A 26,094-nucleotide genomic window follows, 5' to 3' on the forward strand; every position below is an offset into this window, starting at 1 on the left:
TGTGCAGGGGCCCGGGCCCGGGGCACAATTGTGGGGGGACGGGGTTCAGGGACCCCAGCCTGGGGAGCTGGCAGGTGGCCCCGGCAGAGCAGCCGATGTCCAGCCTGCAGCCCAGTGACCTTGGGCTGCTGGCTGGAGTTAGGTGACTGTGTCTGGATGTCCTAAGGTGCCCTCGGGTCACTGTGCCCGGCTGTGCTGCCCTCGGTCACTGCCTGATTGTCCTGCAGTGTCCACTCTACACTGCCCGGTTGCCTTCCCAGCCAGGAAGCTCTCTGCTGCCCCCTGGTGGGGAGGATGGGAGGCTCTGGCGCTGAGCAAAGGGGGCTCTGGCACCCCTGAGCCAGTGGGCCGCCAGGTCCCACGCCTGGCCATCTCTGTTCGTCCCCCGCCCCCCAGGCGTGAGGCAGAGAGCGTGTCCAAGCTCACTGTTGATCAGGCTGAACGGAGACACGGAGCCTCGGGGGGCTTAGAAGTGAGTTTATGGTGCCATGTCAGGGTCCTGCCTGAACGGGGGGAGACACCACCCGCATGGGTCAGGCAGGGGGCCGCTAGGGGTCGGATCTATCCCTGCTGCTCCCCGACACAGATGAGGGCTGGGGGTGGGAACGACTCTCCTTCCCAGGGCCACGCAGGCAGCTGACCCCTGTGCTTCACGTCCTGCACCCAGGGTACCCCAACAGCGGGTAGCCTCCAGGGACAGGCAGGGCCCACCGCAGCCCAGGAGCCTGCCTGGAGGGCAGCAGCAGCCGTGGCCAGTTGGGGGGAGCCTGGCCTGAGACACCCCAGGGCCTCCAGGCGAGGTCACCTGTGGCCCCAGGTCCAGCCAGTGTGTCCCACTGCCCGGAGAGTGAGTGGGTGTGTGGGGACTGGGCTGGTGTCAGAGCAGCGGGGCCTGGGTCAGCCAGGGTGCTCGGCCACAGGGTCGCGGGGCTGCCCAGAGGCCCCGGCGGCCACGGAGCTCGGCGGCGAAGGCCCGGGCCTTCTGGTAGAAGAGGAGGGAGGCCTCGCGGTCACGCAGGAAGTGGTGGTAGATGGTGGCCAGGCGTCCGCACAGCTTCATCTGTGCCTTCTTGCTGCCCAGGTCCACGGCCGCGGCCAGCGCCAGCTGGTAGTACCCAGCAGCATCGAAAGGGTCCTGCGGGGAAACGGATGCGGACCCCGAGTCCACAGCTGCCCACCTGGACACAGCTCACAGGGCGCAGGGCCAGCACAGCCCGAGCCCACCCGGAACCTTCCCCAGGGGCCTGCCCACTGCTCACGCCCTTCTAGAGGCCTCGGATGCCCCACACTGCAGGGACCCTTCTGCACCCACCTGGGCCTTCCCCCCACTGCTCAGCACCTTAGGGTGCCCCTGGGTGGGCCCAGATCCCAGGGCCAGCGGAAAGCAAACACACAGCAGCACAGGCTGCTCCACACACCACCGGGAGCCAGGTGGGCTCCTGGGTGCCGCAAGTACAGGGCGGCCAGGCTGAGCAGCAGGAAGCTGGGACAACTGGGCTGCCACAGGAAGGCTTCTTGGAGGAGGGGACTTTCCAACAGAACTGAAGGAACAAGCCAAGTTGGGTCTAAGGTGGTGCTGTGTGCATGCATGTGACTGTGCATATATGTGCACATATATGTCCATGCACACATGTGCAAATGGGTGATGAGTGTTAATGAGTATGTGTGTACACATACCTCATCCACTGCCGGATCATAAATGCACATGTGCTCACCGCATGTCCACATGCATGTTATATCCACATGCTTTTCTACATGTTCATACATTGTGTACAGTGTACATGTTATCTACATGTATCAACATAGCACATGCACGTATGTGCTGCCTGTCACGTGTGGCCGAACACATGTGTCCTCTGTGGGTGCCTAACTGCAACCCAGGAGCATCCACACATGTTCCTGGGCTCTGTGCACACACCTGTAGTGTGGGTATGCTCCATGCATGCCCACGTGCTCATGTCTAAGTGTCTGGGCATGAATCATGTCCATGATCCCCATGTGAGCAATGCGTGTGTGTATGTGTCCATGTCTGTATACACACGGCCTTGTATCTGCACCTGTCTTCACACAGCCTGTCGCCTCCACAGCCCCTGTCCACCAGCCCATGACCCTCTAACTCTCTGTCCCTCACACAGTCCTTGTCCCTCACAAACCTCTGTCCCCAAACCCTGTCCCCATACAGACCGTCCCCCCCGTCCCCCACACAGTCATTGTCCCCACAAAGACACTGTTCCCCACACAACCACTGTCTCCCCACAGCCCCCTGCAGCCCCCAGCCGGCCGCCCACAGCTTGGCAGGTCAGCGGAGTCCAGCGGGACAAGGTGAAGTACCATCTCCGACCGCCAGGTGTCAGCAGCACACAGTCAAGCCCTTGTGGAGGGCGGGACAGGGCGTCCTGCCAGCTCCCACCTCCAGCCCTGAGGCATTCCAGCCTCTCTGAATGGGGTGACAGAGCCCACCCACCTTCCCCCCATCTTTGGGAATCCAGGACTGGGCACTACACAGCCCAGCAGGCTTCCTGGAGGAGGCCTCAGGACTGGGCTGTACCGTGCAAGGTGGGTCTCTGGGACGAGTGGTGACCTTCCCCAGACCCCTGGAATCCTTATGCCCTTCCCAATTTCTTTTCATAGCCAAAACCTGCTTGGCTGACCCAGTGAGGCTGGTGGTCACCTCCTCAGGGCAGCTTCCCTGATACACGCACATTCTCCGTGCCCAGATGGGCCCTGCCCACCTTGAGTTCATAGAAGATGATGTCCCCCAGTGCCTGGTACACCTTCACGTAGTAGAGCGCCTCCTCGTCAGACTGCAGTGGGGAGCTGCACAGCGCCAGCGCCTTCAGGTAGAAGTGCTCGGCCAGCTCGCCCTGGCCCAGGCGCTGGTGCAGCGCGCCCAGCCTGTGGCAGGCCACACGCTCGTTCAGCCGGTGCCCTGCGGGCGGGTGGCCGGGTGGGCGAGTGGGTGAGTGAGGCTGGTGGGAGGGCATGCCTGCCCCCTGCCCCGCCTGTCCTGGCAGCATGTGGGGGACACGGGCACCGGCTCCCGGCCTGCCCACGGCTGCTGGATGGGGTGTGCGCCTGTCTTTCCAGGATGCCCTGTCACTCGCCTGAAGGTCAGGGAACCCCAGGCCCATGTGCCGGTCACCTCCACCACCCCCCCCCCGGGCAGGGGCTCCCCTGGACATGGAGAAATCAGACGCCTCCAGCTGGGAGTGTGGCTGAGGGCACATAGGCAGCAGGGAGGGGTGAGGGCTGGGGGCAGCGGGGAGGGGTGAGGGCTGGGGGCAGTGGGGAGGGCTGGGGGCAGCGGGGAGGGGTGAGGGCTGGGGCAGCGGGGAGGGCTGGGGGCAGCGGGGAGGGGTGAGGGCTGGGGGCAGCGGGGAGGGGTGAGGGCAGTGGGGAGGGGTGAGGGCGGGGGCTGCAGGGAGCGCGGGGGCCAGACGGGGCGCAGCTCACCCAGGGCGATGCTGAGCCCCAGCGCCATGTGGGCGAACTCCAGCCCCTCGCGGGGCGTGTCCAGCTCGGCCAGCAGCACAGCCAGCTTGTTGCATAGCCTCAGCTCCGCCTCCTGGTTCCCTGTGGTCACCGCCAGGGGCAGCGCCCGGTCCTGCCAGCAGGGGGCGGTCAGGCGCTGACCCCAGGATGCGCCTCTGGACCTTGGCGCCCCCACGCCCGGCTGGGGGAGAGCTCAGGCTGCGACCCCAGACGGTCCTTCCCAGCTCTGTCCAGGGCAGGGGGAGGCAAGAGGCCCCGGGGGTCCCGTGGTTCTGGGCGAGTGAGCGGGCAGTGCTGCCCTGGGGGTCCCCACGGGGGGCCTGTGTGGTCACTCACGCGGTAGAAGGACACGGCTTTCTCCCGCTCCCATGCCCCGTTGAAGAAGATGTCCCCGGCCGCCTCGAAGAGCTCCAGCCCCAGCTGCGGGTCCCCGGTGTACAGGGCTGCATTCTGGGCCACCTGAGGGTCAGGGAGGGAGGGCGGCCAGCTGGAGGGCTGAGGGGTGGGCAGGGGCAGGACAGCCATGGAGGGTGACGTGCAGGGGAGGGACGAGTGGGAATTGAGAAGGTTTGTGTTGCAGAGGTGCGGGGTGTGGGGCTGGAGTAGAGTTTGGGATATGGGGTGCAGGGCAGCAGGCAGGCACAGAATGTGGGGTGCGGGGTGCAGGGATGGGGCACAGAGCTGGGACAGGGTGCGGGGTGCAGGTGTGGGGTGCAGGTGTGAGGGGTGTGGGGTGCAGGGGTGAGGCACAGAGCTGGGAGGAGTGCAGGGTGCAGGTGTGAGGGGTGTGGGTGGGGCGCAGGGCTGGGAGGGGTGCGGGGTGCAGGTGTGAGGGGTGTGGGTGGGGCGCAGGGCTGGGAGGGGTGCGGGGTGCAGGTGTGAGGGGTGTGGGTGGGGCGCAGGGCTGGGAGGGGTGCGGGGGGCAGGTGTGAGGGGTGTGGGTGGGGCGCAGGGCTGGGAGGGGTGTGGGGGGCAGGTGTGAGGGGTGTGGGTGGGGCGCAGGGCTGGGAGGGGTGTGGGTGGGGCGCAGGGCTGGGTGGGGTGTGGGGGGCAGGTGTGAGGGGTGTGGGTGGGGCGCAGGGCTGGGAGGGGTGCGGGGGGCCGGGTGCTTGCCTGGATGTACAGGTCCACCAGCTCGGTCTGCCGCAGGATGTAGTAGATCTTGCCGGCCTGCATCCAGGCGTGCGCCTCCTTCTCCTTCTGCTGCAGGTCGATGAACACGCCCAGGCTGCGCTTGGTGTAGTCCAGCGCCGACCGGTAGCCCCTGAGGAGAGGCCGTGAGCCGTGGCCCACCCGCGCCCGGGAAGGGCGCCCCCGCCAGGCCTCACCGCTCGGTGCCCAGCGCCAGGTAGAGCCGGCCGATGGTCTCCAGCAGACGCCCCTCCAGCCCCTTGTCGGCCACCCTGCGGGCCAGGGAGAGCTGCAGCTCGTGGTAGACCACGCTGCGGGCCTCGCTGGGCATCACGGCGCTGTAGAAGCGGCACAGACGCTGGACGGCGTGCAGCTGGCCTGGCGGGAGGAAGGTGTCAGCCGCGTGCCCGGGCCGGCCGCTGCTGCCCCTCCTTGCGTCAGCGTGCGGGGGGGGACACGGAGCCCAGGCAGCTGAGGGGCACGGCCACCTCCGCCCCCACACCGGGTCCCGGTCACTGTCTGCTTCGCGAGGCCTCGGCGGGCCGGGACCCAGAGGCCAGGTCTCGAGACCCCCCACCAGCTGGCACCGTCCCCCATGGCAGGTGTGAGAGCACCGGCCTCGCGTGAACAAGAGCCACGTGTGGTCCCCAGCACCGCTGGGCCAGCAGCGAGCCTGAAAAACCAGCAGGGCCCAGAGAGCACTAGGAGTGGACACTGCCCATCCGAGACCCAGAGAGGCACCTGCAAGGTCACGGGCACTGTCCAGGAGCTGCTCTGTGGGGGATGGGCTATCTACAAGCAGACTCAGCCTCGGCCACGCGCTGCCTCTGCACAGCCATGGACGGGGCGGGCGGGGGGGCGGACAACAGATGAGCAGATAGAGCCCGGCGGGACGGCGCGCGTGGGAAGGGCCTCGCACCCGGGCTCTGCGGCGGGCTGGCCAGGTGGAAACCGACCAGCACCTCAGGACCGAGGGAGGACAGGGCACCAGCCCCAGGCGGGAAACAGCAGGGAGGAGCGGCAGCACCAGAAGCTTCTCCCTGACGCAGGGGGCGTGGAGGAAGGAAGAAGGCGGGGGACCCGCCTCCTGGACGGACTGGACAGGAGGGTCGAGGGACGGCAGCCACGGGTGGGACTGGACGTCTCAGGGAGGCTCCCCAGAGCCCCCGCAGGGCGGCACAGGCTGGCGTGGGCAAGCAAAGTCCTCCTGCCTGGCACGCCTGAGCCCCTGGCAGTGGAGGGGAGGGACTCGGAGCAGGGTTCTGCCCCGGGGGGATCCCCGGACCCCCACAGCCGCAGGGTTCTGCAGCCCCCAGGACACCCCAAAGTGAAAGGCCCGACCAGGCAGCTGGGACTCCGCCAAGCCTGCCTGGGCCCCTGGCGCCCCACCTGCCTTTCCCAACGGGCAACTCCCTGAGCAGAACAGGGGCCACTTGCTCCAGGGCCTTTGCACACATACCCTTGTGTGCCTCCATGCCCCTGCTCAGCCTCTTGGTCGCGCACAGGGCTGGGCTGCCCGTCCCCCAGGTACCCAGCAGCTGCTTCCTGCTGAGACCACAGGAGCACTGGGTATCAGGGGTCCTTTGTGTGAAGGGGCAGACCCAGTGCTGGGGAGACGCTCTCGGCTCCCCGGGGCCCCAGCACTTGCTGTCCGGGAGCACAGGAGCCCGAGCACCCAGCCCGGCCCCGGGCCCCTGAGCCTGCAGAGGCGGGGCTGAGGTCCCATCGCAGGCCGGGCCTGCCCTGTACACCCACGCTGGGAGACACGACCCGGGGCCCCAGAGCTGACTTACTGTCCACGTGGCCGGACTCCACGGCCACCAGGAAGGCCCACTCGTAGTAGCTCTTGGCCTGGCGGGGGCAGTGCCCACGGGTGCTCCGGTCTCCGAGGGCCAGCAGCACGCGGGTGAGGTCAGGGCCGCGCTCGCGCCCAGGCAACCCCGAGAGCAGCCTGGCGGCCTGCAGGAGGTAGTGCTGGGCCAGGCGCCCCGCGCCCGCCTGCCCGCACAGCCCCCCGAGGTTGGCCAGGACCACGGCCTGGTTGCGCGGGTGCCGCAGAGCCCTGGCCAGGCGCAGGGCGCGGTGGTAGCCCTCGGCTGCCTGCCGAGTCCGGCCGGTCCTGCGCAGCGCCGTGGCCTCCACGTTGGCCATCATGCCCTCCTGCTCCGCGCTGGGCACGGCCGCCTCCCGCACAGCCTCCAGGATGCCCAGGACCACCAGGCTCTGCCCACGGAGCAGGTGCAGCTGGGCGAGGGCCAGCAAGTAGTCCAGCACACGGAGGCCGCCGGCCTGGGCTTCGGCCTCCGCTGCCCGCGCTGTGAGGGCGGCGGCCCGGCCGTACTGCCCTTGGAGGCTGTGCAGCCGTGCCAGACTGGCACAGAGCAGGCCCTGCAGTGCTGGGTCCGGGCCGGCCGCCAGCGCCTGCCACAGGTACCGGGCCGCCTGGGTGGGCAGGCCATGGGCTGGGGGGCTGTGGCGCTGGACCAGGTCCACGGTGTGCAGGGCGCTGGCCAGAGAGCCCCGCGGCAGCAGCGAGGCCGCCTTGGCACAGCTCAGCGCCAGGTGTGGCAGGCACTGGCGGCCATAGGCAGTGGCCAGGAGCAGGGCGCAGTGGACGGGCCACTGGGCCCGGGGGCTGCCCAGGGCCTGCTGCAGCAGCAGTAGCCGCTCCAGGAAGGGCAGGGCCCGTTCGGGCTGCCTGAGCCGGACGTGGTGCTGGGCCAGCAGGAAGCAGGCCCGGGCCTCCGCCTGGGGGCTCCGGCCCACCACGGCCCCCCGCAGGGCCTGCCTCAGCAGCTGGGCCCCGGCCTCCGTGCCGCCCCGAAGGCCGGGCGTGGCCAGCAGCAGGGCAGCCGCCTTGGGCACCACCTGGGCGCTCTTCTCCCGGTTCTTCTGCTTCAGGTGCACGGCCGCCAGATGAGCGTACACAGCCGCCACCAGCTCCAGGTCGCCAAAGCGCCCGCCCAGCGCCGCCTGGGCCTCCTCCAGGTAGACGCGGGCCTGGGAGAGCTTGAGCCTGCGCACGCACAGCTGGCCCAGCAGGAGGCAGAGCCGGGCCAGCGCCATGGCCAGCCCGGCCTTCTTGGCGGCCGCCCGCGCCTGCGCCAGCCGCCCCACCAGCTCCTCCTCGTCCCGGCTGCTGGCCGCGCGGCTCGGCCCGGGCAGGGAGAGGAACCGGGCCTCGTGCCCGGGCGCGTTCAGGGCCAGCAACTCTGTATGCAGGGTCTCCGGGTCGGCCCAGTTGTCGGTGGCGGCCAGGCAGAACCACGGCTCCTCTGTGTCCGGCACCGTGGCACCTGTGGACGTGGTCTGGAGATCCGGGGACTCCGGCTCCTCGCAGATGCCGGGGCAGGACTTGCATTGTTCTAGAATGTTCTTCACCTTCTGCAGGGTCTCATGTGGCTCCGGGTTCGGGCCAGGGGGAGAAATTTCTGTAAGCCACCAAACCCCAAGGTGGATGAGTGTAGGGTCAGAGACCCCGGCCCTGTGCGGCAGGACCCTCCCGGCGCTCTGAGGGGCTGCCCCCTCCCGCCACTGTAGAGGGGCCTGGTGGGGCTCAGCTGTGTGGGGCCTCCTGGGGGTCAGCTTAGTTCACTGCCACCGTAGGGGTACCTGGCCTCTGCCCAGCAGCTCCCGGGAAGGAGGGCCTGTGCCAGTCCTGCCCGTGCTCCCTGCCTCTGCCCGGTGCCATCCTGGGGTGAGCTGGTCTGGCCGGACAAACCCACCTGGCTCCTCGGGCTGCTCAGCTTCTTCGAGTGTGTCTGCAAGGGAGGGGGTTGGTGTCACTGCGGCCCACACGCACCAACTGCAGCAGTGCCTGAGCGTCCCCAGGAAGCAGGCCCCAGTGCACTTTCCAAAGCCCGAGCGTCGTGCACACTGCTCTGGGCACCCAGAGAGGCTGCTAAGAAGGAAGCTGGGTGCTGACAGGGCGAGGCAGTTCTCAGTGTGACTAGGAGTGGGTGTGTGGGCGTGCATGAGCCTGAGTGTACATGTTCCAGTGTGTGTACTGTGTGTGCAGAGCCTGAGGTACACCCGGGTGTGTGATGAGCCTGAGTGTGCACCCTGGGTGTGTGATGAGCCTGAATGTGCACCTTGGGTGTGTGCATGAGTCTGAGTGTGCACCCCAGGTGTGTGATGAGCCTGAGTGTGCACCCTGCATGTGTGATAAGCCTGAATGTGCACCTTGGGTGTGTGCATGAGCCTGAGTGTGCACCCAGGTGTGTGCAGAACCTGAGTGTGCATCCAGGGTGTGTGCAGACCCTGAGTGTGCACTCCTGGTGAGTGCATGAGCCTGAATGTTTCTGTAAGTGTGTGCAGGGCCTGCATGCATACATCTGTGAATGCACATGTGCTGTGTGCTCAGGTACTTGTGCATATACATCTGTGTGCGCCCTGGGAATGCCCATAAGTGTGAGAACACCGTTACCGTATATGTGTGTGCACCTGTGATTATCATGATTGCACACACATGTCTGTGAGAGCCCTGTGGCTGCATACATGCAAGTGTGACTTGCATATGTATGTGCACATGTCTGAACGTGCACACCTGTGTGTATGAATGTTAATATGCCTATACTCCTGTGACCATGTGGACACTTGAGCACACATTTCTTGGTAAAATATACAGGTTCATCACGCATAGCTTCCTCTCAGTGTGTCACATGTGCAGACCAAATGCATGTCTGTGTGGTGTGTACACAGGTGTGCACAGATGAATGTGCACATGTGTGCATGACACGTGGGCGCATACCTGTGTGCAGGGCCTTGTGTCTCTGTGAATGTGCACATTATATGTATGTGCAGATGGCTGAGTGTGTCTCTGTGTGAGGACACGTGACATGTGTCGTCTGTACTACGCACATGTCCAAGTGTCGATCTGATCATGGGTTCACACATGTGACAGGTGAAACTTCATATATGTGTGTTCATGGACAGGCATGTCCACACAGGTGGCAGGTGGCCCACACACATGCCAGGTGTGTCCTGCAGCTGTGGGTGCACAGAGTCATGCCCAGCAGGAAGAGGTCAGCCTGGAGGCCTGTCCAGGGCCTGTGGGGGCGAGTAAGGCCTCACCAGGCTCACTGGCCATGGCCGGTGCAGGGGCCTGTGCTTAGGCTGTCCCTGGCCAATGCCCCCCACTCACCCGGGCTGACCGGGTCAGTGCCCCCCACTCACCCAGGCTGTACTCTGTGCACGTGTCCAGCCCTGCCATCCTGCTCAGTAATTGGCTGGCCTCGTCCTGGGGCCAGTGTCCCTGGCTGCTGAAGAAAGTGCGTTCCTCCTCGCTCAGGAAGATGGCCTCCTCCAGCCTAGGAAGGGGCAAGCATGTCAGCCCAGGTCACTCGGCCCTGCCCCAGACACCCAGGGTCAGGACAGAGACGGGCTCCAGGCCACTGTGTCTCATAGACCCCAAATCCCAGGAGCAGGCATTGGGGGCTTTCATACCTCAGGTGAACTCCTGGGCAGACCTCAGAGCCCCACCAGAAATGTCCGTGCCCTGGAAGCTGGCCGGCAGAACAGGCTGTCCACAGCCAAGCTCCCCCTGCCCCCCGCGCCTCACACAGCTCCCAGCACTGACAGGAGTGGGAGCTTGGGAGGGAGGAAGGGCCCGGGCATTCGTGTAAAGGACTAAACAAAACGTGACAGGAAACAGCGAATGTCCTTCGCTGAGAGTGAGCTATTCTGAGACGTGAAAAAAAGTCTTGGCCTAGTTTTGGGGCATTTGAGAAAACAACAACCCTCCCAAAATGTGAGAGCCCCAAGGCGAGACCAGGGCAGTTCCAGGGGCCCGACTCACTCAGACACGCAGGCCTGTGCACAGATGTCGCTGGTCCGCACGAAGCCCACCTGCCCGGAAGCCGCGTGTCTCCCCACACACCAGCGCAGGCCAGGCACACGCGCACCCAGCAGCTGCACGGAGTCCCCGGCCCGGAAGCTCAGCTCCTCGGGGCCTGCGCCCCGGCAGTCAGCCACAGCGGAGGCCAGGCCCACGGCTGCAGGGAGTGTGCGGGGGGAGGTCAGCAGTGCGGGGGCCCTGGGCCAGACCCTGTGTCCTGGGTGTGATCCCCATGGGGGCTGGAGCACCAGCCCAGAGGTGGGCTGAGTGGCCCAGGGACAGCCCCCTTCCTCCCGCTGGGCAGGGAGCTGCCAGCACCCCCCCGCCCCCATGCCCGAGGACTGGTGCCCCATTAGCCGGGACAGGAAGCACCCCCACAGGGCCCTGCTCCGGACTGAGGCGCACGGGGCTCAGGGACCAGTAGGGAGGGCACCGGGAGGTGTCACGTGGGTTTGGTCTGGGGGTGCATCTCAGGGTCTCCCAGGTAAAGCTACATCTCAAGCCTCAGGCTGGGGGAGGCTTCTGGACACGCAGAGAAGTTTCTAGAATGCTGGTACCCACCACCCCTGACCGGCCCTCCATTTCTGCTTGCTTTGAGGGGGTGGGGGGGGTCGTGTTGGGGCTCCTGTGTCTGTGTGTGTGCGGGGAAGGTGACACCACCCAGAGCTCCTCGCCCACCCTCCCGGGCATCAGGGGGCACTGACCCATTGGGTACACATCTGGCACTGCAGCCACATCTTCAGGGTCATCGCCAGGATCCCAGGAGCCCCTGAGAGCCCACCTGCAGTGGGCGAACAGACAGATGGGGCCCTCTACACAGTGCTGAGACCCAGGGCCCTGGGCAGGCCGGACGCCACAGCTGCCACCAAGCATGTCCACCCGTCCTCCACCATGCACCTGCCTGGGCCCACCGGGTGCCTCCCCTTTCTCAGGCCCGCCCTAGGGGCCCTCGGAGTGGGAGAGCGAGGTGGAAGAAGGGGGAGGGGCAAGGAGGGGGAAAGAAAGGGAGAGTGGGGTGAGGCCAGGGAGGCAGGGAGGGCTGGAGGGGTAAGGCTGGGAGGGAGAGAGCTGGACTGGGATGTGGGGAGGGTTGTACCCCTCGCACCCTGGCTCTGCAGGTGGTCCCACGGACGGCAGGAGAAAAGCAGGAGAGAGAAGCAGGGAAGAAGCGGGAGAGGAAGGGAAGAATGAAGTGGGGAAGCAGGGGGAGCAGGGCTGAAGTCAGGGTAAAGCAGGGGGAGCAGAGGTGAAGCAGGGGGAGCAGGGGAGCAGGGGTGAAGCAGGGAGAGCTGGCTGGTACCTACTGATGGAACGGAATCAAGAGCTCTGGGGTGGCCGTCTCTTGGTCGGGTGAGCTGGAGCCGTGGGCCGTCTCTGCCTGTGGGACCCCTGAAGCCCGCCTGAAGGGCTGGGGGCCCGTGCCCGCCCCCGGGGGGGCAGTGATGGCTCTCACACGGTGGTCAGGACACAGGACAAAGAAAGGCCCTTCAAGGGGGAGGGGAGCAGCTTGGTCAGGCCCGTGGAACCCTGCCCCGGGAGCCTCTCCCAGGACCCCTGCCTGGCCCCGTCTGCACCTACAGCAGCTGCCCAGACCCTGGTGGTGCCGTGCCTGGGTGGGAGGAGGGGCTGGGCTGGTGTCAGGCTCCACTAGATTCCCAGCCTCAGTCTCCCCGCCCGTGCTAAGCCCCTGCCCCGGCTCCCGTGGACATTCGAGTGGCCCAGCTCTGCTCGCCCCACAGTGCCCTGTGCCCTAGTGTCCAGCACTCCCCGTGCTGGTTCTCCCAATGCCCAGTGCCCAGGGTCTCCCAATGCTGACTGTCCAGCAGTGGGGCGGTGACCATGCCCAGGGGCCGTCCAGCAGTGGGGCGGTGCCCGTGCCCAGGTGCCGTCCAGCTGTGGGCGGTGCCCAGTGCCCAGGGGCCATCCAGCTGTGGGGCGGTGCCCATGTCCAGGGGCTGTCCAGCTGTGGGGCGGTGCCCAGTGCCCGGGGGCCGTCCAGCAGTAGGGCGGTGCCCAGTGACTGGGGCCGTCCAGCTGTGGAACAGTGTGGGCCACACTCACCTTCTAGGGCCAACAGGTTCTCATGCGTCCGCTGCAGGGCAGTGGGGTCCACATGCACGTGCACGGCCACCTCCTGGTCGTCCCCGGGGGGCAGCAGCCAGAGGGCCTGGTCCACCAGCACTTGCTCCAGGCAGTGGTGTGTGAAGCCTGGGGGACAGGCCGGTTCACCCTCCTGACCAGGTGACCCTGCCCAGAGACAGTGCTGCTCCCCTGGGGCCCACCCTGCCTGGCTCCAGGCACCCATGTCCCCCGGGAAGGGGCACTGAGGCTCCGGGGTCCTGCAGTGTCCACAGCAGGGAGCTGGGCGTGAGTCAGGCTGCCTCTGTCTCCAGGAGAGTGTTGGGGAGGGCTCTGCCGCAGGCCCGGGGGAGCAGGGAGCCGCCGAGACGGGGTCTGCGCCTGCTCTGCCCACGGGGCCTTGGCAGCGACCGGCCAGCTCCTGGCTGCCATAGAGCTGGGCGGGTGACGGGGCCGTGCCTCACCGAGAGCGTGGTAGGTGGAGAACTTCCAGATTTCTTCAAATGTCTTAAAGGTCACCACGATCTGGTCCTGGTCGCTGTGGATGGACAGCAGCCTGGCCGACAGCTCCTAGAGGGGAAGGAGCAGAGACTGGAGACAGCCAGGAGAGTGGGGCCACACCTGGGAGCACAGGGCGGGGAGCACTCTCGGTCAGGAGCACTGCGATGGGAGCACTTCGCATCTGGGAGCACTCGGGGCTGGGCGGACTCATCGCCACGCACTCTGCAGGCTGGGGTCGCTCAGGCCCTCTGACCAGGAGGGAAGGGCACGCACAAAGCCAGCCCCCCCAGGGCTGTCCACTGCAGCCTCAGCTCCGGAGCTCATGGCTTCCAGGTTCTGAGCCTGTTTCTGTCGCCCGCCTCCTGCTCACCCATCCAAACCACGATGACCCAGACAAGGGCCTAGGGGGAGAGGGGTGCAGGGTGCTAGCGAGGGGCCTTGGAGCCACACACGGGTCCGAGTCACAGCACTGCCAGAAGTGAGGCCACAGATTAGGGACCCTGAACCGGGTGTCAGGACCTTCCTCCTCCAAGCCCACCCCTCCCTGCCCCCTCTGAGCCCCTAATCCACCAGGCTCTGCCTCCAGCGACCCCCTAGACCATACCCTGTGCCCGCCCATTAGGCCCTGCCCCCTCACCAGATGTGCCTCCCAGGCCCCGCCCCTGCCCCACCACACCCCAGGCCCCACCCCTGTCCTTAGCCCCACCCAGAGGCAACGCTCCCAGGCCCCGCCCCCACACCAGATGTGCACTTCCCAGGCCCCGCCCCACTCGGCCCCGCCCCCTCACCAGAGGCACACTTCCCAGGCCCCGCCCCATCGATCTCATGCCCCGCCCCTCTCCCAGGCCACGCCCTTTATTGAGGCCTCACCCCACTCACCCCTAGGGCGCGGGCCAGCTCCTGGCTGTCACTCTCCAGTAGGCGCAGGTGGCCCCGAAGTGCCTGCTGGAGGTCAGGGTCCGGCCGCCCACTCTGTCTCCTCACAGCTTGCAGCCTCAACGTCAGGTCTGCAGGGCAGGGCAGGTCAACTGTGCCTGGCAAGGCCAGCCCCAAGACCCGCTCCACAGAGCAGGCAGCCCTCAGCCCACATCCCACCCCCGCCCCCGCGCGCTGCACCCAGCACCCCACACCCAACCCTGCATCTCACGCCCCTTGTCCTACACCCTGCACCCCACCACACCCCTCCCAGCACAGCCACCACCACCACTGGGGCCACTGCACCTGCGGATGTGGCTGTGCCTGGGATCAGGGCTGAGGGTCATCTCAAGTCCAGCACGTTCCGCCTGAGCAGGTCCGCTGCCCTCAGGCACCCAGAGGCCAGGCACCCCCACATCCCCACCTGAAGCCCTTGCCCCCACCTGGATCCTGGAAACCCATACAGATCGGACCTGGGGTGTGCCCTTGTGCCTCTGAGGCACCCCATCACTCTGCAGCGCCTGGGCCGGGGGGGGGGGGAGCCCGGGCGCAGGGCAGTGGGAGGGGGTCTAGGAGAAGAGCCTGCGAGGACAAGCCCCTTCTCACACACCGCAGCAGAAGCCTGGCGTGCGGGCCAGGCCACTGAGGGTCCCGGAGTCCCATGTTCACTCCAGCACGTGGCATGGCCAGAGCTGCCCGCCTGGAGGGTCCCAGCGGCCGGCACAGCACCTGTGACTTGGCGCAGGGGTCTTGAGGAGAAGCAGCAGGCTCACCACAGGCACCCCCAGAAAAGCGCTGTGCCCATACCCCCAAAACCACTGTCCCCAGGTCCTGCCTCTAGGGTCTCAGCTGGCCCTCTGGGCGCCTTGGGGGTCTCACTGGCCACAACAAAGGGTCATGAGGGGGCAGCGCTGGCTCTTGGGGCACCCCTCCCGCTTCTGCAGAAGCCGCAGCTCCACTGGGGTCGGAGCTCCTGATGTCTGCTCTCAGCACACGCCCCGCATCTCACAGCCCCTGCTCTGGGCCGGCACAGGGCAGGGGCAGTGGGGAGACGAGCCCCAGTGTCAGCTGGCATGGGGCAGGGGGACCAGGAGGCGTCCCCTGGTCTCAGCCGGTAGGGAGCAGGGGGTCAGGGGGTGCCCACTCCGTGTTGGCTTTAGTCTGGAATCAGTGAATAATGCAGGTTTCTGGGACGGCTGACAGCTGGGGGGCCCAAAAGGGGAAGCGCCTGGCGCCATCCTGATTCCCTCGGCCGCGTGGCCCTGTGCCATTGAACTGTCCAGGCTTCCGGGGACAGGGTGCCACGGCCCTGCTCGTCCCACCAGATCCTTCAGGTGACCCTGTCCCTGCCACGGGGCCCCAGCTGAGTGCCTGGTTCCCCCCACCCTCTTCCAGGCCCAGAGGGCCCCAGGTCCGTAGGGGCTCCGAGACCTCCCTGTCCGAGCCCCCTCAACTCCAGCAGTCCCAGGAGGACCCAGGGAGCAGGTGGGTGGGGAGACGGGAGGTGAAGTGGACAAGGAGAGGGACAGGAGTCAGATAGGCGCCCCTGGGCACTCACCGCCTCTGACCGCGGCCGCCGCCTCTGCAGGCCCCATGTCCTCAGAAGGGCTCATGGCCTCCTGGTGGGCGCGGCCACCCTTGCTGCTGCCTCGCCACTGTCCTGCAGGACCCTCCGTCCCCGCCAGTGGCCTCAGTGCCGAGGGCTGGGCATGGCTGGTGGGTACCTGTGTGGGGAAAGGGGTGTCAGCAGGGTGGGAGGACCCCCAAGGTCCGGCCAGCACTACCGGGGCAGGAGTGGGCAGAGGAGAGGGTGCTCACCCGGGCCCTGTGGGCAGCACCCCGGACAGGAAGCCCCCGCGCCCCTTCACTGGCAGTACAGCCCCCTCTGGGGCCCCGTGTGGGGCCTGAGGTCGGTGGTGTGGCCCCTTGAGACGCCAGGAGCTGCCCCGGCTGGTCGCGGGGATGTGACGGGCAGATGGTACATAGCCACTGACCGAGCTGGGGTGACAGCCTCCCTGGGAGAAGACTTGGAGGGGACCTGGCGACCCTGGCTCGGTTTCCTAAGTAACCCCGTGACCCCCTCGGCACCCCCTTCCCTGAGCTGCCTCGCAGCCCTGGGGACACAGCACAGCAGGGAAAGGCCAGAGCCCGCTGCCCAGGAGGAAGAAGGGAGGTGGGGGCCCCAGGGGCCTCAGTTTGCCCTCTCGCTGGTCCCCATCACAGGGGCCGGGACAGTAGGTACAGCGGCCCCGCGCCCCTGCCGCCACAGCTAGTCTTTCCTCGCGGTGAGGGTGCTGCTGCCAGTGCCCGGGGAACTGACTCTGCCCTCCTGTCACGGCCTGCACCCACTGACCCCCGGAGGAGGCGGGCGCTGGGCAGGCTCCGAGCCTTGGTCCCGAGGCAGGGACTGGCCAGCTGACCCCACACTGGGCCGCCCTAGCAGCCTCGCGCGTCCCCTCCCTCCGGCCGTGCCCAGCTTGGGGTGTGGCACGGGCAAGGTGGGGACCAATAGGCGGGAGGGGGGGCCCACGCGGCGCCCGCCCGCCCTGCCTGCCCCCGCCTCCTTTAGTAGTCTCCGCCCCCACCCCCACCCCGCCCTTCAAGACCCGCTCGAGGTCACCTGGGCAAACGGTGCATGAAGGAAGTGCCCTGCCAGAAAGAGGGCTCAAAAGCCAGCCCCACTGGCCCGCGGCGCCAGCCCAACCTGCAGTTATGCAGACGGCCCCCATATGCGTTGTCACCCATGCCCTGGCCTGTCCCCGAACCCCAGCGCCCATACCTGAGCCCCGCTCTTCAGAGGCAGCTCCCAGGCCACCTGGCCAGGGGAGAGCAGACCCCCCAAGGCTCCCGGTCCCCCTCCAGCTGGCCCTGCGGGCAGGCCCCAGTGGCCGTGACAGGCAGTGGCTGTCCCTAGCCTGCCTGGCTTCATGGCGCTGCACCGCCCCGCTTCCTTCCCCACTTCCTCCCATGCAGGGGCCGGACGCCACTGCCCCTCGCTCCTTCCCGCTCAGGCGCACTCCCGGGCTCCCTCAGACCGGGACTGAGGAAGTGACCCTGCTGCCCACACGCCCGCCCTGCCAGCCTCAGCACAGCTGGTTCCGCTTCCCCTCAGCACACAGCACACAGCTGTCCGGGACATGCCTACACATGGGAAGTAGCACACACAGACACACATGTGCACATGCAAACAAAAAGACATGCACAGACACATGCCATGTATCTGGACACACAAATTTGTCTGTGCAGGCACACCAGATACACACGTAGACACAATTGCAATCAAACGTGATCACACACACTTGCACATAGTCACACGTGATCACACATACCTTGCACAGACACACATGATCACAGACACACCTCATAGTCACACGTGATCAGACATACCTGTAGTCACATGTGATCACATAACGATCACATAAGGACTTGTGACTCACACAGTCAAAAGTGATTAGACACATCCTTACACGTAATCACACATGATCACACAGACATGCCCGCACATACACTTCTCTACATGCACACCCGGGGTTCTCTCCCGAGCTGAGACCCATGTCTGGGGAGGGTCTGGCTCCCAAGTGCAGGAGCCTCTGGCCAGGAGCTGGGGCGACTACGCCGGTGAGCAACAAGCTGGAGCGGTCCTGCTGGCCCCGGCCTGTCCTCAAGCTCCCACCTCTGCTGTCAAGTCCACTCCACAGGCAGGGAAACCGAGGCCCGATGGAGGAGATGCAACCATGTGCATAGGCCCCGGGCTGCAGAGAGGCTGCCAGGACCACTGCCCCCAGCTGGCAGGTCCCCCACCTATCCTGGCTGCAGACGGTACCTGCAGGGTTCCAGGCTCCGATGATGCCTCCTGGAGGCTGTGGACGGAGGCACCCACTCCATGGACAGACACTTGCTGGGAGCAAGAGTCCAGGCTCCCGCCAGTCATTCAGGAAACGGCAATGAAAGGGGGTGTGGACAGTTCATGTCCACTGAGTGGAGTCACTTCCCATTCGGGCTGTGTCCCGCCCGGACAGGGCCCCACATCCTGTTTGTCTCCACAGCTGTACCCCTGGCCCCAACCCAGGGCTTTCCCCAGCCCCCCCCCCCCACCCACACACACGCACGCACAGACACCCGGGGCCCAGAACTCCTCGACCCTACCCAGTGGGGCCAGGTTCCTGCTGGGCACTTCCCCAGGAGCCCTTCAGCCCCAGGGAGCCCCTTTCAAAGGTTAGTGGGGTCTGTGCCCTCTAGGGGTGCTGCCAGCTCAAAGCTCTGAGTCCCGCACAGCTGCGGCCAGTCCTGGGAGACACGGGCCAGGCTGCTTCCCCAGACTGTCCCCGAGCTCCACAGAGCAGCCGGGTGCAGGGCCTGTCCTGACGGAGCCGAGGTGGGCAGTGTCCCTCCAGGTCAGGAACAAACAAGAAGCATCTAGAAAGGCAAGTCCGACTCCAACTGCCTCCACCAGCGCTGGACCGGGATTTCCCTCTTCCCGAAGCGCCTGGTCACTGTGTTCTCTTGCCCTTTGCCGCTCAGTATGAGGCTGGAGAGCAAGGGTCCCTCCCAAGGGAGTCCCCAAGGGAGGAGGGGCACCACGGAGGGCTGAGATGGCTCGGCTCAGGAGGCCAAACTGGCCAAGACCAGCCTCATCCACAGAGATGGTGCGGATGGGGCGGTAAAGCCGCAGGAGGGGCGGAGCACCGAGGGGCGTGGTCTCGGGCAGCAGGGGCGGGGTCACGTGAGGGGGCGTGGTCGCGTGAGGGGCGGGGCACCGAGGGCGTGGTTGCGGGTAGCAGGGGCGGGGTGTCAAGGGCCTTGAGTGGTCAAGTGGGGCTGCAGAGGGGGATAGGGGGGCAGGGCCCGGAGGAGGGTCCTGGAGTCTACCTGACCCTGGGCGCTGTCTCGCAGCCCCACCAGGAGTCCCTGAGCGTCCCAAGATTGGCCTGTCCTCTCTGCCGCAGGAGGAGCTGCCTTGGGCCCCTTTAACGACCCTCCCCTACCATCTGCCTCAATCTCCCCCCAGATTCTGAGACTCCCAGGCCGGGCACAGATGGGTCTGGGGGCTGAGGATACTGCGGGGTGCAGGGAGGCGGCTTCTGCAGGGCTCCGGGACAAGGCTGGGCCTGCCAAGCCCCCCAGACACCCAGTACTGCTCCTGGGTCTCCACGGCAAAGATGACCCCATCTCCCCAGTCTCCCGGGTGCCCACCCACTAGGGGTTCAGACAGGTGGGGAGACAGAACTAGGGCCGGGGACAATAAACTAGGCGTGCCCTTCTCCCCCTTCCTCTTGAGGAAGCAACAACCAAGAGAAGACTGAACGGGAAGCAGCAGCAGAGGGTGAAACCCAGGAGTACTTTCTGGAGGCAGAGACCCCTCAGTTAAAGAGAAAGCAGGCCAAGAGGGGCCAGAGAGGCCTTCCCAGACCCGGGGCCTGCTCCGAGGCGTTGGTAAAACTGACCTGAGGAAGCCAGAGAGAGGTGGGCCTGAGGGTTGGTTAATCACTCACAGTGCATCTCAGGAATGCTGAGCTGGGCGGGGCGGGGTGGGGGAGGGCTGTGGTGGACTTCACTCCCCAGGGGCCCGGGTCTCCAGTGCTCCGGGTGCTGGGCCAACGCCTCATTCCAATCAGGGCCCCGGGCTTTCTGCCGAGAGGCCGGACTGAGGGGCAGGAAGGGCAGTGAGCAGGTGGGCGGTGGGTGTGGAGCAGGTCTGAGGGACGTTGTCATGGGCAGCCTGGCCAGGGCGCTGGACACTGGCGGCTGTCGGGGCCATGAAACCCACGTCAGGTCTGGCGACCAGTGACGCGTGCATGGCGGACTGGCACCTGTCAGGCTTCCCAATAGGGACACTGAAGCCGGGGAGCGGCAGGTGACGAGCTGGCAGTCCCCCACCCCCACGGTCAGCCAGGGGGACCCGCAGTGCCCCTGGAGACAGACCGAGGGACCGTCTGAGTAAGAGAAAGACAGAGAGGACAGCCTGCCCCAGCGGGGCCAGCGCCCCCTGCTGCACAGGAGCTGCCCTGCAGGCTGGTGCTAGTTGCGGGCCTGGGAAGGCCAAGTTCCGGCCCTGCCCGGCCTGGACACAGACCACCTGGGCGGGGTTTCAGGAGCTGCCCTTTGCGGAACCAGGGTCTGACCCTCACACCGGCCTCCCTGCCCCACTCTAGGCTGTGGGTGTCCCTGGGTCACTGGTCCTGCAGGGTGGGCTGGACTCGCTGCACAGTGCTCATTCCCATTGTTCCATGGGAGGGGCTTCCATGGGCAGAGGGCTCGAGGAGGAGTCCCCCTTGGGCCCCAACTAACACCACGTGGGCAGTGGCGGCGTGAGGAGAGCAGCTTGGCCTGTGTGGGCCCTGGACTGGGCATGTGACCCACCTTCCAGGTCGCCCAGGGCAGGCTGCCCCCACAACCTCGGGCCAGACTGTCCCCGTGCCCCCAGGCCAGGCTGTCCCCACACCCCCAGGCCAGGCTGTCCCTCCAGGGGGCCGGAGCAGTAGTACAGCAGGTGAAGAGTTTGCCTTGCACGAGGCTGACCCCGGTTTGATCCCCGGCATCCCACATGTTCCCCGAGCACCGCCAGGAGTAATTCCTGAGCACAGAGACAGGAGTAGGCCCTGAGCATCGTCGGGTGTGACCCAAGTATCCCCCCAAAAGTCAGACTGTCCCCCCCAGAGCAGACCGTCTCCCAACAGGCCAGGCTTCCCGCCCCCTACCCTGCCCGCCTGGCCGGGGGGCAGAGATGACAGTAGCTTGGAGGGCACAGAACTGGTGCATGTTGGGGCTGGTGTGGGGAACAGTCACGGGGGGGAGATGAATTCGGTTTGCACAAACACACACCCCCCTGCCCACACATCAGGCCCTGGGGAAGACAGACTCCCGTTATTTGCTAGGGTGAGGGGAAGGGCAGGGAGGCAGTCCAGACCCAGTGGGGGCTTGGGGGACTGTGATCCAGATGGCCCTGTCCCCAAGAGGGCTAAGGCCACAGGGGACAGCACCCAGGAAACTGGCTGAGCAGCTGGGTCAGAGGCTCAGCAGCAAGGCAGGGCCATCAAACTGCCTGATCCACCCAGAGACATCCAAGGCAGACTGCCTGGAGGAGGAGGAGCTCCCAGCTAGGCAAGGGAGCTGAACTACACATGGAATGTATTCCTGGCCTAAAGTGTGCATGTCAGATGGGTTAGAGGGGGATGGACAGTAGGCTAACAGAGCACAGACAGATGGTGGAGAGGAGACGGCAGAACATAGACAGATGGTGGAGGAGGGACGGTGGAGCACAGACAGATAGTGGAGGAGGGATGGTGGAGCACAGACAGATGGTGGAGGGGAGGTGGCGGAACATAGACAGATGGTGGAGGAGGGACAGTGGAGCACAGGCAGATGGTGGAGCACAAACAGATGGTGGAGGGGGGACGGTGGCACACAGATGGTGGAGGAGAGATGATGGAGCAGAGACAGATGGTGGAGGAGGGATGTGGAGCACAGGCAGATGGTGGAGGAGGCATGGTGGAGCACAGACAGATGGTAGAGGAGGGATGGTGGAGCACAGACAGATGGTGGAGGAGGGATGTGGAGCACAGACAGATGTGAAGAGTCAGAGGATGATTTTTAGGTGGCAGACGATTCATGGATGTAGAATTATTGGTGAATGACAAACGTGACTACATGGGCCGCAGAGACCCGGGGCCAGTGGAGCCCAGAGTATGGGAAGAGCCTCGCCCCCATGCAGCTGTCCCCTCAGGTCCCTGGTGACAAGGACAGGGAGCCGAGTGGCGAAGGGCAGAGAGCGAGGCGCCTGGGGCGGGAGGGGCAGAAGCCCCGGGCACGAGGCTCCCCGCTGCTCCCAGCGCCTGGCCTCCTGCTCGGGGTGACTGAGCCCTGTGCCCCTGGACGCGGGTGCCAGCCTGGCCCAGGCAGATGCAGACCTGGGGGCTGCCGTGCAGAGGGGACACGCCCTCAGCCCCCCCCCTCCTCATCCCCGCCACTGGGACCCTGGCTTTGATTTGTGATCTTTCTAGATTTTCAGGGAAGTTGCAGGACCCTAGGGGCACTTTTGCCCGCTTTGGTTTCTGCCCCTCCCAGAGGAGCTTTCTGTCTGCCGAGGGGGCCGTTTTCCAGTGGGGGCCTGAGGGTGGGCGGGGAACCTCGGCCCAGGTGGCTGCAGATCGGGGAGTTGGTGCCAGGTCAGGCCGAGGGATCCTCCGTACATGGCCCGACCTGAGACTCACGACGGCCACGCTGCCCACGAGCCCACCCCGCGACATTCCCTCCCAAGCGGGGCTTGCGGGGAGGTGGCCGGGTCACAGTCCCCCGCGGCACAGCCAGAGCCTGTCAGACTGAGGCCAGTGAGGTAAGGGACGGGACGCCCGGCCGTCGTGACGCGGGGATGTGAGCAAGAGGCACCATGGGTGTGAGGACAGGTGACACAGACAGGTGATCGCGTGAGGCCTCTCCTTGTCCCCCGTTCCCAGCTCTGCCTTTAGGGCACAGAGGCAGCAGAGGGGAGGCCCCCCATGACACGTTCCCCCACAAACTCATAGCTCCCTCGAACCCCAGCAGGAGCAGCTGACAGCGACCAGCCCCCACCCCTCCAGGTCATCAGAGTCAGCGGCACCCCGGGCTCAGGACCCCCAGGGAGACGCCCCTAACGAGGGCGTGGGAAGCGACTCCAAGGCCAGGTGGGGGTGGGGGGTCAGGGCTAGGGCAGGGCCCGAGTGAGGAGTGGCGAGTACAGGGAAGACCGAGGCCCACCGCCCCGGAGGGCAGCCTGGGGTGCCCCCCGCCCCACCGGTGCTGCCCTGGGCAGCCGGACCACCTCCCCCTGCCAGGGAGGAAGCGAGTGGGTGGGAGGCTTGGCTGAGCCTGACTCTGCTCACACCCCCCACACGCGGGGGAGACCAAGGCAGGAGTTTGGCCCCCCCCCCGCCTTTTCTTCTCAGGCCTGGGGTCCTGATCCTGGGTCAGGTGGTGGCCCCACAGGAAGGCAGAGGAACGGCCCAGATCTGGGGCAAGTCCCAAGCCGAGCACGGTCCCCGAGCCCCCGCTGCATCTCCTGCACCCCTCCCTGCCCGCCCCCCACCTCCCTCCGTCCCCAGATCCCTATGCTGGGGACCCCCCTCCCAGGGAAGGGCCCTAGGGCAAAGGGACGGGAGCGGGGAGGTGGACGGGGCATGGGGGGGCCTCAGGGAAGTCCAGGCCTCCAGGGACCCCAGCACGGGCTGTAGCTGCTGACCCCCAGGGAGGGCATCAAGCTGGGCCCCTGTACCCATGCGCTCTGCTCAGGGGAAACTGAGGCTAGGAGGGGGCTGGAGGAATCTGAGTCCCCCCGCCCCCGGTGCTCCCCACGTCAAAGCCGGTTCTGGGCAGACAGACGGTGGGACAGAGCAGGCAGAGGTGCCTCCCCTCACTCCGCGGCACCAGCTGCCCGAGGCTCCAGGACGCAGCCCACACCCTCCCCGCCCCACCTGTGGCAGCAGGTGACCCCAGGGGTAGGGGGGCCCCGGGGAGCACAGGCTGCTCCTGGCGCTGACCTGGCCAGATGTTCTAGAACTTACCCTGTCGGGGCGCAGACGCTGCCAGGGAGCAAGGGAGACCCCGGTGGCCTGAACCGGCGGCAGGAAGGCGCAGCCCGCGGCCCGCCCTCCGCACAGGCAGGTGACCGCCGCTGCCCATTGGCTGCGAGCAAGCCCGCCCCGGGAAGGGCCAGGCCAGCCTGGCCCCTCCTCATTGCTGGGAAGTGTCCGCGCGCTCCGGGCGGCATTCCCAAGCCGGGCGGGAATGGCCCCCGGCCTCGGGACACCCACCTGCCTCTCGCCCCGGGGTGAGGGGGAGCTGAGTGCCCCCAGGCAGGCCTGCGGCGGGGGGGGGGGGAGCGTGGGAGGCTAGGACACAGCCTGACTCAGGTCCCCATGAGGCTCCACCAAGGACCTTTGCCCAGGTGGTCTAGGGGCACCGAGGGGCAAGAACCTGAATCTCAGAGCCTCTTGCCCTTGGGTCTCAGTCTCCCCTTTGCAAATGGGAGGGGTGAGGCGAGGCTGTGGGATGTGCCTGAGAGGCTGGTGCCCCTTTCCCTCAGCCCCGTGGGGGACGCTCAGCACTGGGGGTCCTGGATAAGGTGCCAGTCTGCCCCAGGGACCCGCCAAGGACCAGTCCCCGACAGAGCTCCTGTTTGGGGGTTTTATTTTTGGGCCACACTTGACGGTGCTCAGGGTTGACTTCTGTCAGTGCTCAGGGGCCCATATCTGAGGCCAGGGACGAAACCTGGGGCGACTGAGGCAAGGCAAGTGCCCTGCCTGCAGGACTGCTCCTCTGGCCTCAAGCAGGATGTTTGAATTCCAAAAGAAGACACAGGCTGCAGTTCCATCAGGGACAGTGGGGACCCGAGTCCCTCCCCAGCCAGCACCCTGGAATTCCCATCCGGACCCCTCGACCGAGAGCCTGTGGGCTGTACAGACTCTGCTGCAGGGGAAGCTAGTTGGGGGAGCCCTGGCACAGCTGCTGCGTGCATGCGTGTGTGCACATGTGCACGTGCATATGTATACACGTGTGTGTGCATGTGTGTGCATACATGTGTGCATGCTTTTGCTGCTACCCCATCCTACTGGTGCTTCCATATTCCAGGTGCCCCCAAGTCTCAGGCACCCCAAGCCCCAGGTGTCCCCCTTCCCCAGGTGCCACCTGGGGAAGGCAGGATCTTGGGGTGATGGGCTCTGGGTGTGAGTGCTCCAAGGCCACCCGGCCAGGGGGACGCTCAGGGGCCTTGAGGGGTGCCGCGGCCCCTTTCATGAGAGCTCTCTTTGCAGCGGGAGGTTGGACTTGTGCATCCTGGAATCCGGATGCGTGCAGTAGAGACCATGTGATGAGCCCTGGGGTACCCGGGCTGCAGCCTGTGGACGCCCTGAGCATTTGCCATTCTGCGGCCTATTACTGGGGGCACTGCTGACTGCGAGCGCCCCCCAGGCCTACTTGGTCCCGTTTGCTCAGCCCACCACTGCCCTCTGGTGGACCTTCTGGGAACAACCGCAAGTCCCTGGGGTGCTCTGGGAACTCCCCTGTGGATGACAGGAGCCCGGCTTGTCAGTTGTGGTCATCAGGGGTCCACCTGGTTCTTCCGCTGGTAGGACCCCGACTCCCTCTCACAGTATTTCTCTGTATCTTCCCTGAGACAGACGGGAATTGGAGGGAGGGTCTGCTTTTGCTCAGGGGCACGTGGACAACCCTCTTGGCTCTGTGCTCCTTTGCTTCCTGGCCCGACCCCGACGGGTTCTGCCAGCTGCAGTGAACCGGGCAGCCGAGAGCCTGTGAGCGGCTGAGTGGAGTCGCCACGGGAGCTGTGGGCGTGTGAAGGGGGAGCCCGGTGGCGAGTGACCGCCTGCCAGAGGCGAGTCTGGGGCCGGGGCAGTAGGTGGGTGCTGGGAAGCCACCCAGAAAATCTCAATCCCTTTCCTTGGCTGTAGAGTGACTTGCTCCCTGGTCTATCTAGAGCGAAGAAACATCCAGAAACCTGCAGCTGTGGTGGGGGTTGCCTGGGGTCTCCGGCTCTCCAGGGCGCACGTGTGGCCACCCAACAGGTCACACAATCCAGGTCAGGCCCCCTGAGTCCCCAAACCTGAGTTCTGGGCCAGTCATGCCCCAACCCCTCCCCGACAGCCAACTCAGGCCTGTTTGTCCCTTCCCTGGGAGCAGGGCCTCTGTCCCTGAGGGGGTGGGGCTGGCATCCTTCCAGCTGGACGGGGCAGGGGCCTGCAGGTACTGAAGGTGGCGCTGGGCTGTGGGGGCGAGTGAGGAAGATGCCTGAAACCGGGGTCCCCAGGGGTCAGGCCTGATCAGGCCTCCACCTCTTTGGACCCAGGATGTGGCTGTCTGAGGGGACAGAGCTGGTGCCCACAAACACAGCCACACCCGCTCAGGGTCAGCACGTGGGCACGTGTCCTTGCAGCGTGGCTTCCTCTCCCACACTTGGCTGCAGCGCACAGGCCCCGGGGGCAGGCGCCGGAGCGCCAAGGCTGTGAGCAGGCACGTGCATCGGTTTCTGGGTTTCGTGGGTGTGTGGGCAGAGGCTCCAGGGCTCCCCGAGCTGGGCCCAAGCACCAGGTCCAAATGCTCCCCCAGTCCAGCAGCTCGGACCCGCCACCGCCCCTGGGAGTGTCCGGTGCAGC

General features: G+C 66.2%; 1 protein-coding gene across 3 annotated transcripts; it reads right to left on the minus strand.

Moving 5' to 3' along the window:
- Positions 1–468: 468 nt before the first annotated feature.
- SH3TC1 (SH3 domain and tetratricopeptide repeats 1) lies at positions 469–23,540 on the minus strand. 3 transcript variants are annotated; one of them, XM_055139150.1, is made up of 17 exons: positions 23,491–23,540; positions 15,513–15,678; positions 13,919–14,046; positions 13,003–13,108; positions 12,521–12,667; positions 11,764–11,944; positions 11,164–11,240; positions 10,421–10,616; positions 9,799–9,932; positions 8,349–8,384; positions 6,417–8,054; positions 4,821–5,001; positions 4,606–4,756; positions 3,829–3,951; positions 3,454–3,604; positions 2,733–2,929; positions 469–1,135 (listed from the first exon to the last, which is right to left on the minus strand). In XM_055139150.1, exons 2-17 carry the CDS (start codon positions 15,565–15,567, stop codon positions 878–880), a joined length of 3,759 nt encoding a protein of 1,252 aa, XP_054995125.1. In that variant the 5' UTR covers positions 15,568–15,678; positions 23,491–23,540; the 3' UTR covers positions 469–877. The 3 variants fall into 3 exon arrangements, with proteins under 3 accessions (XP_054995125.1, XP_054995124.1, XP_054995123.1); XM_055139149.1 differs by lacking the exon at positions 23,491–23,540 and adding an exon at positions 17,778–17,870; XM_055139148.1 differs by lacking the exon at positions 23,491–23,540 and adding an exon at positions 16,734–16,881.
- Between the last annotated feature and the right edge of the window lie 2,554 nt (positions 23,541–26,094).

Source organism: Sorex araneus, chromosome 5 (assembly GCF_027595985.1).
Source record: "Sorex araneus isolate mSorAra2 chromosome 5, mSorAra2.pri, whole genome shotgun sequence".
Taxonomy (NCBI): domain Eukaryota; kingdom Metazoa; phylum Chordata; class Mammalia; order Eulipotyphla; family Soricidae; genus Sorex; species Sorex araneus.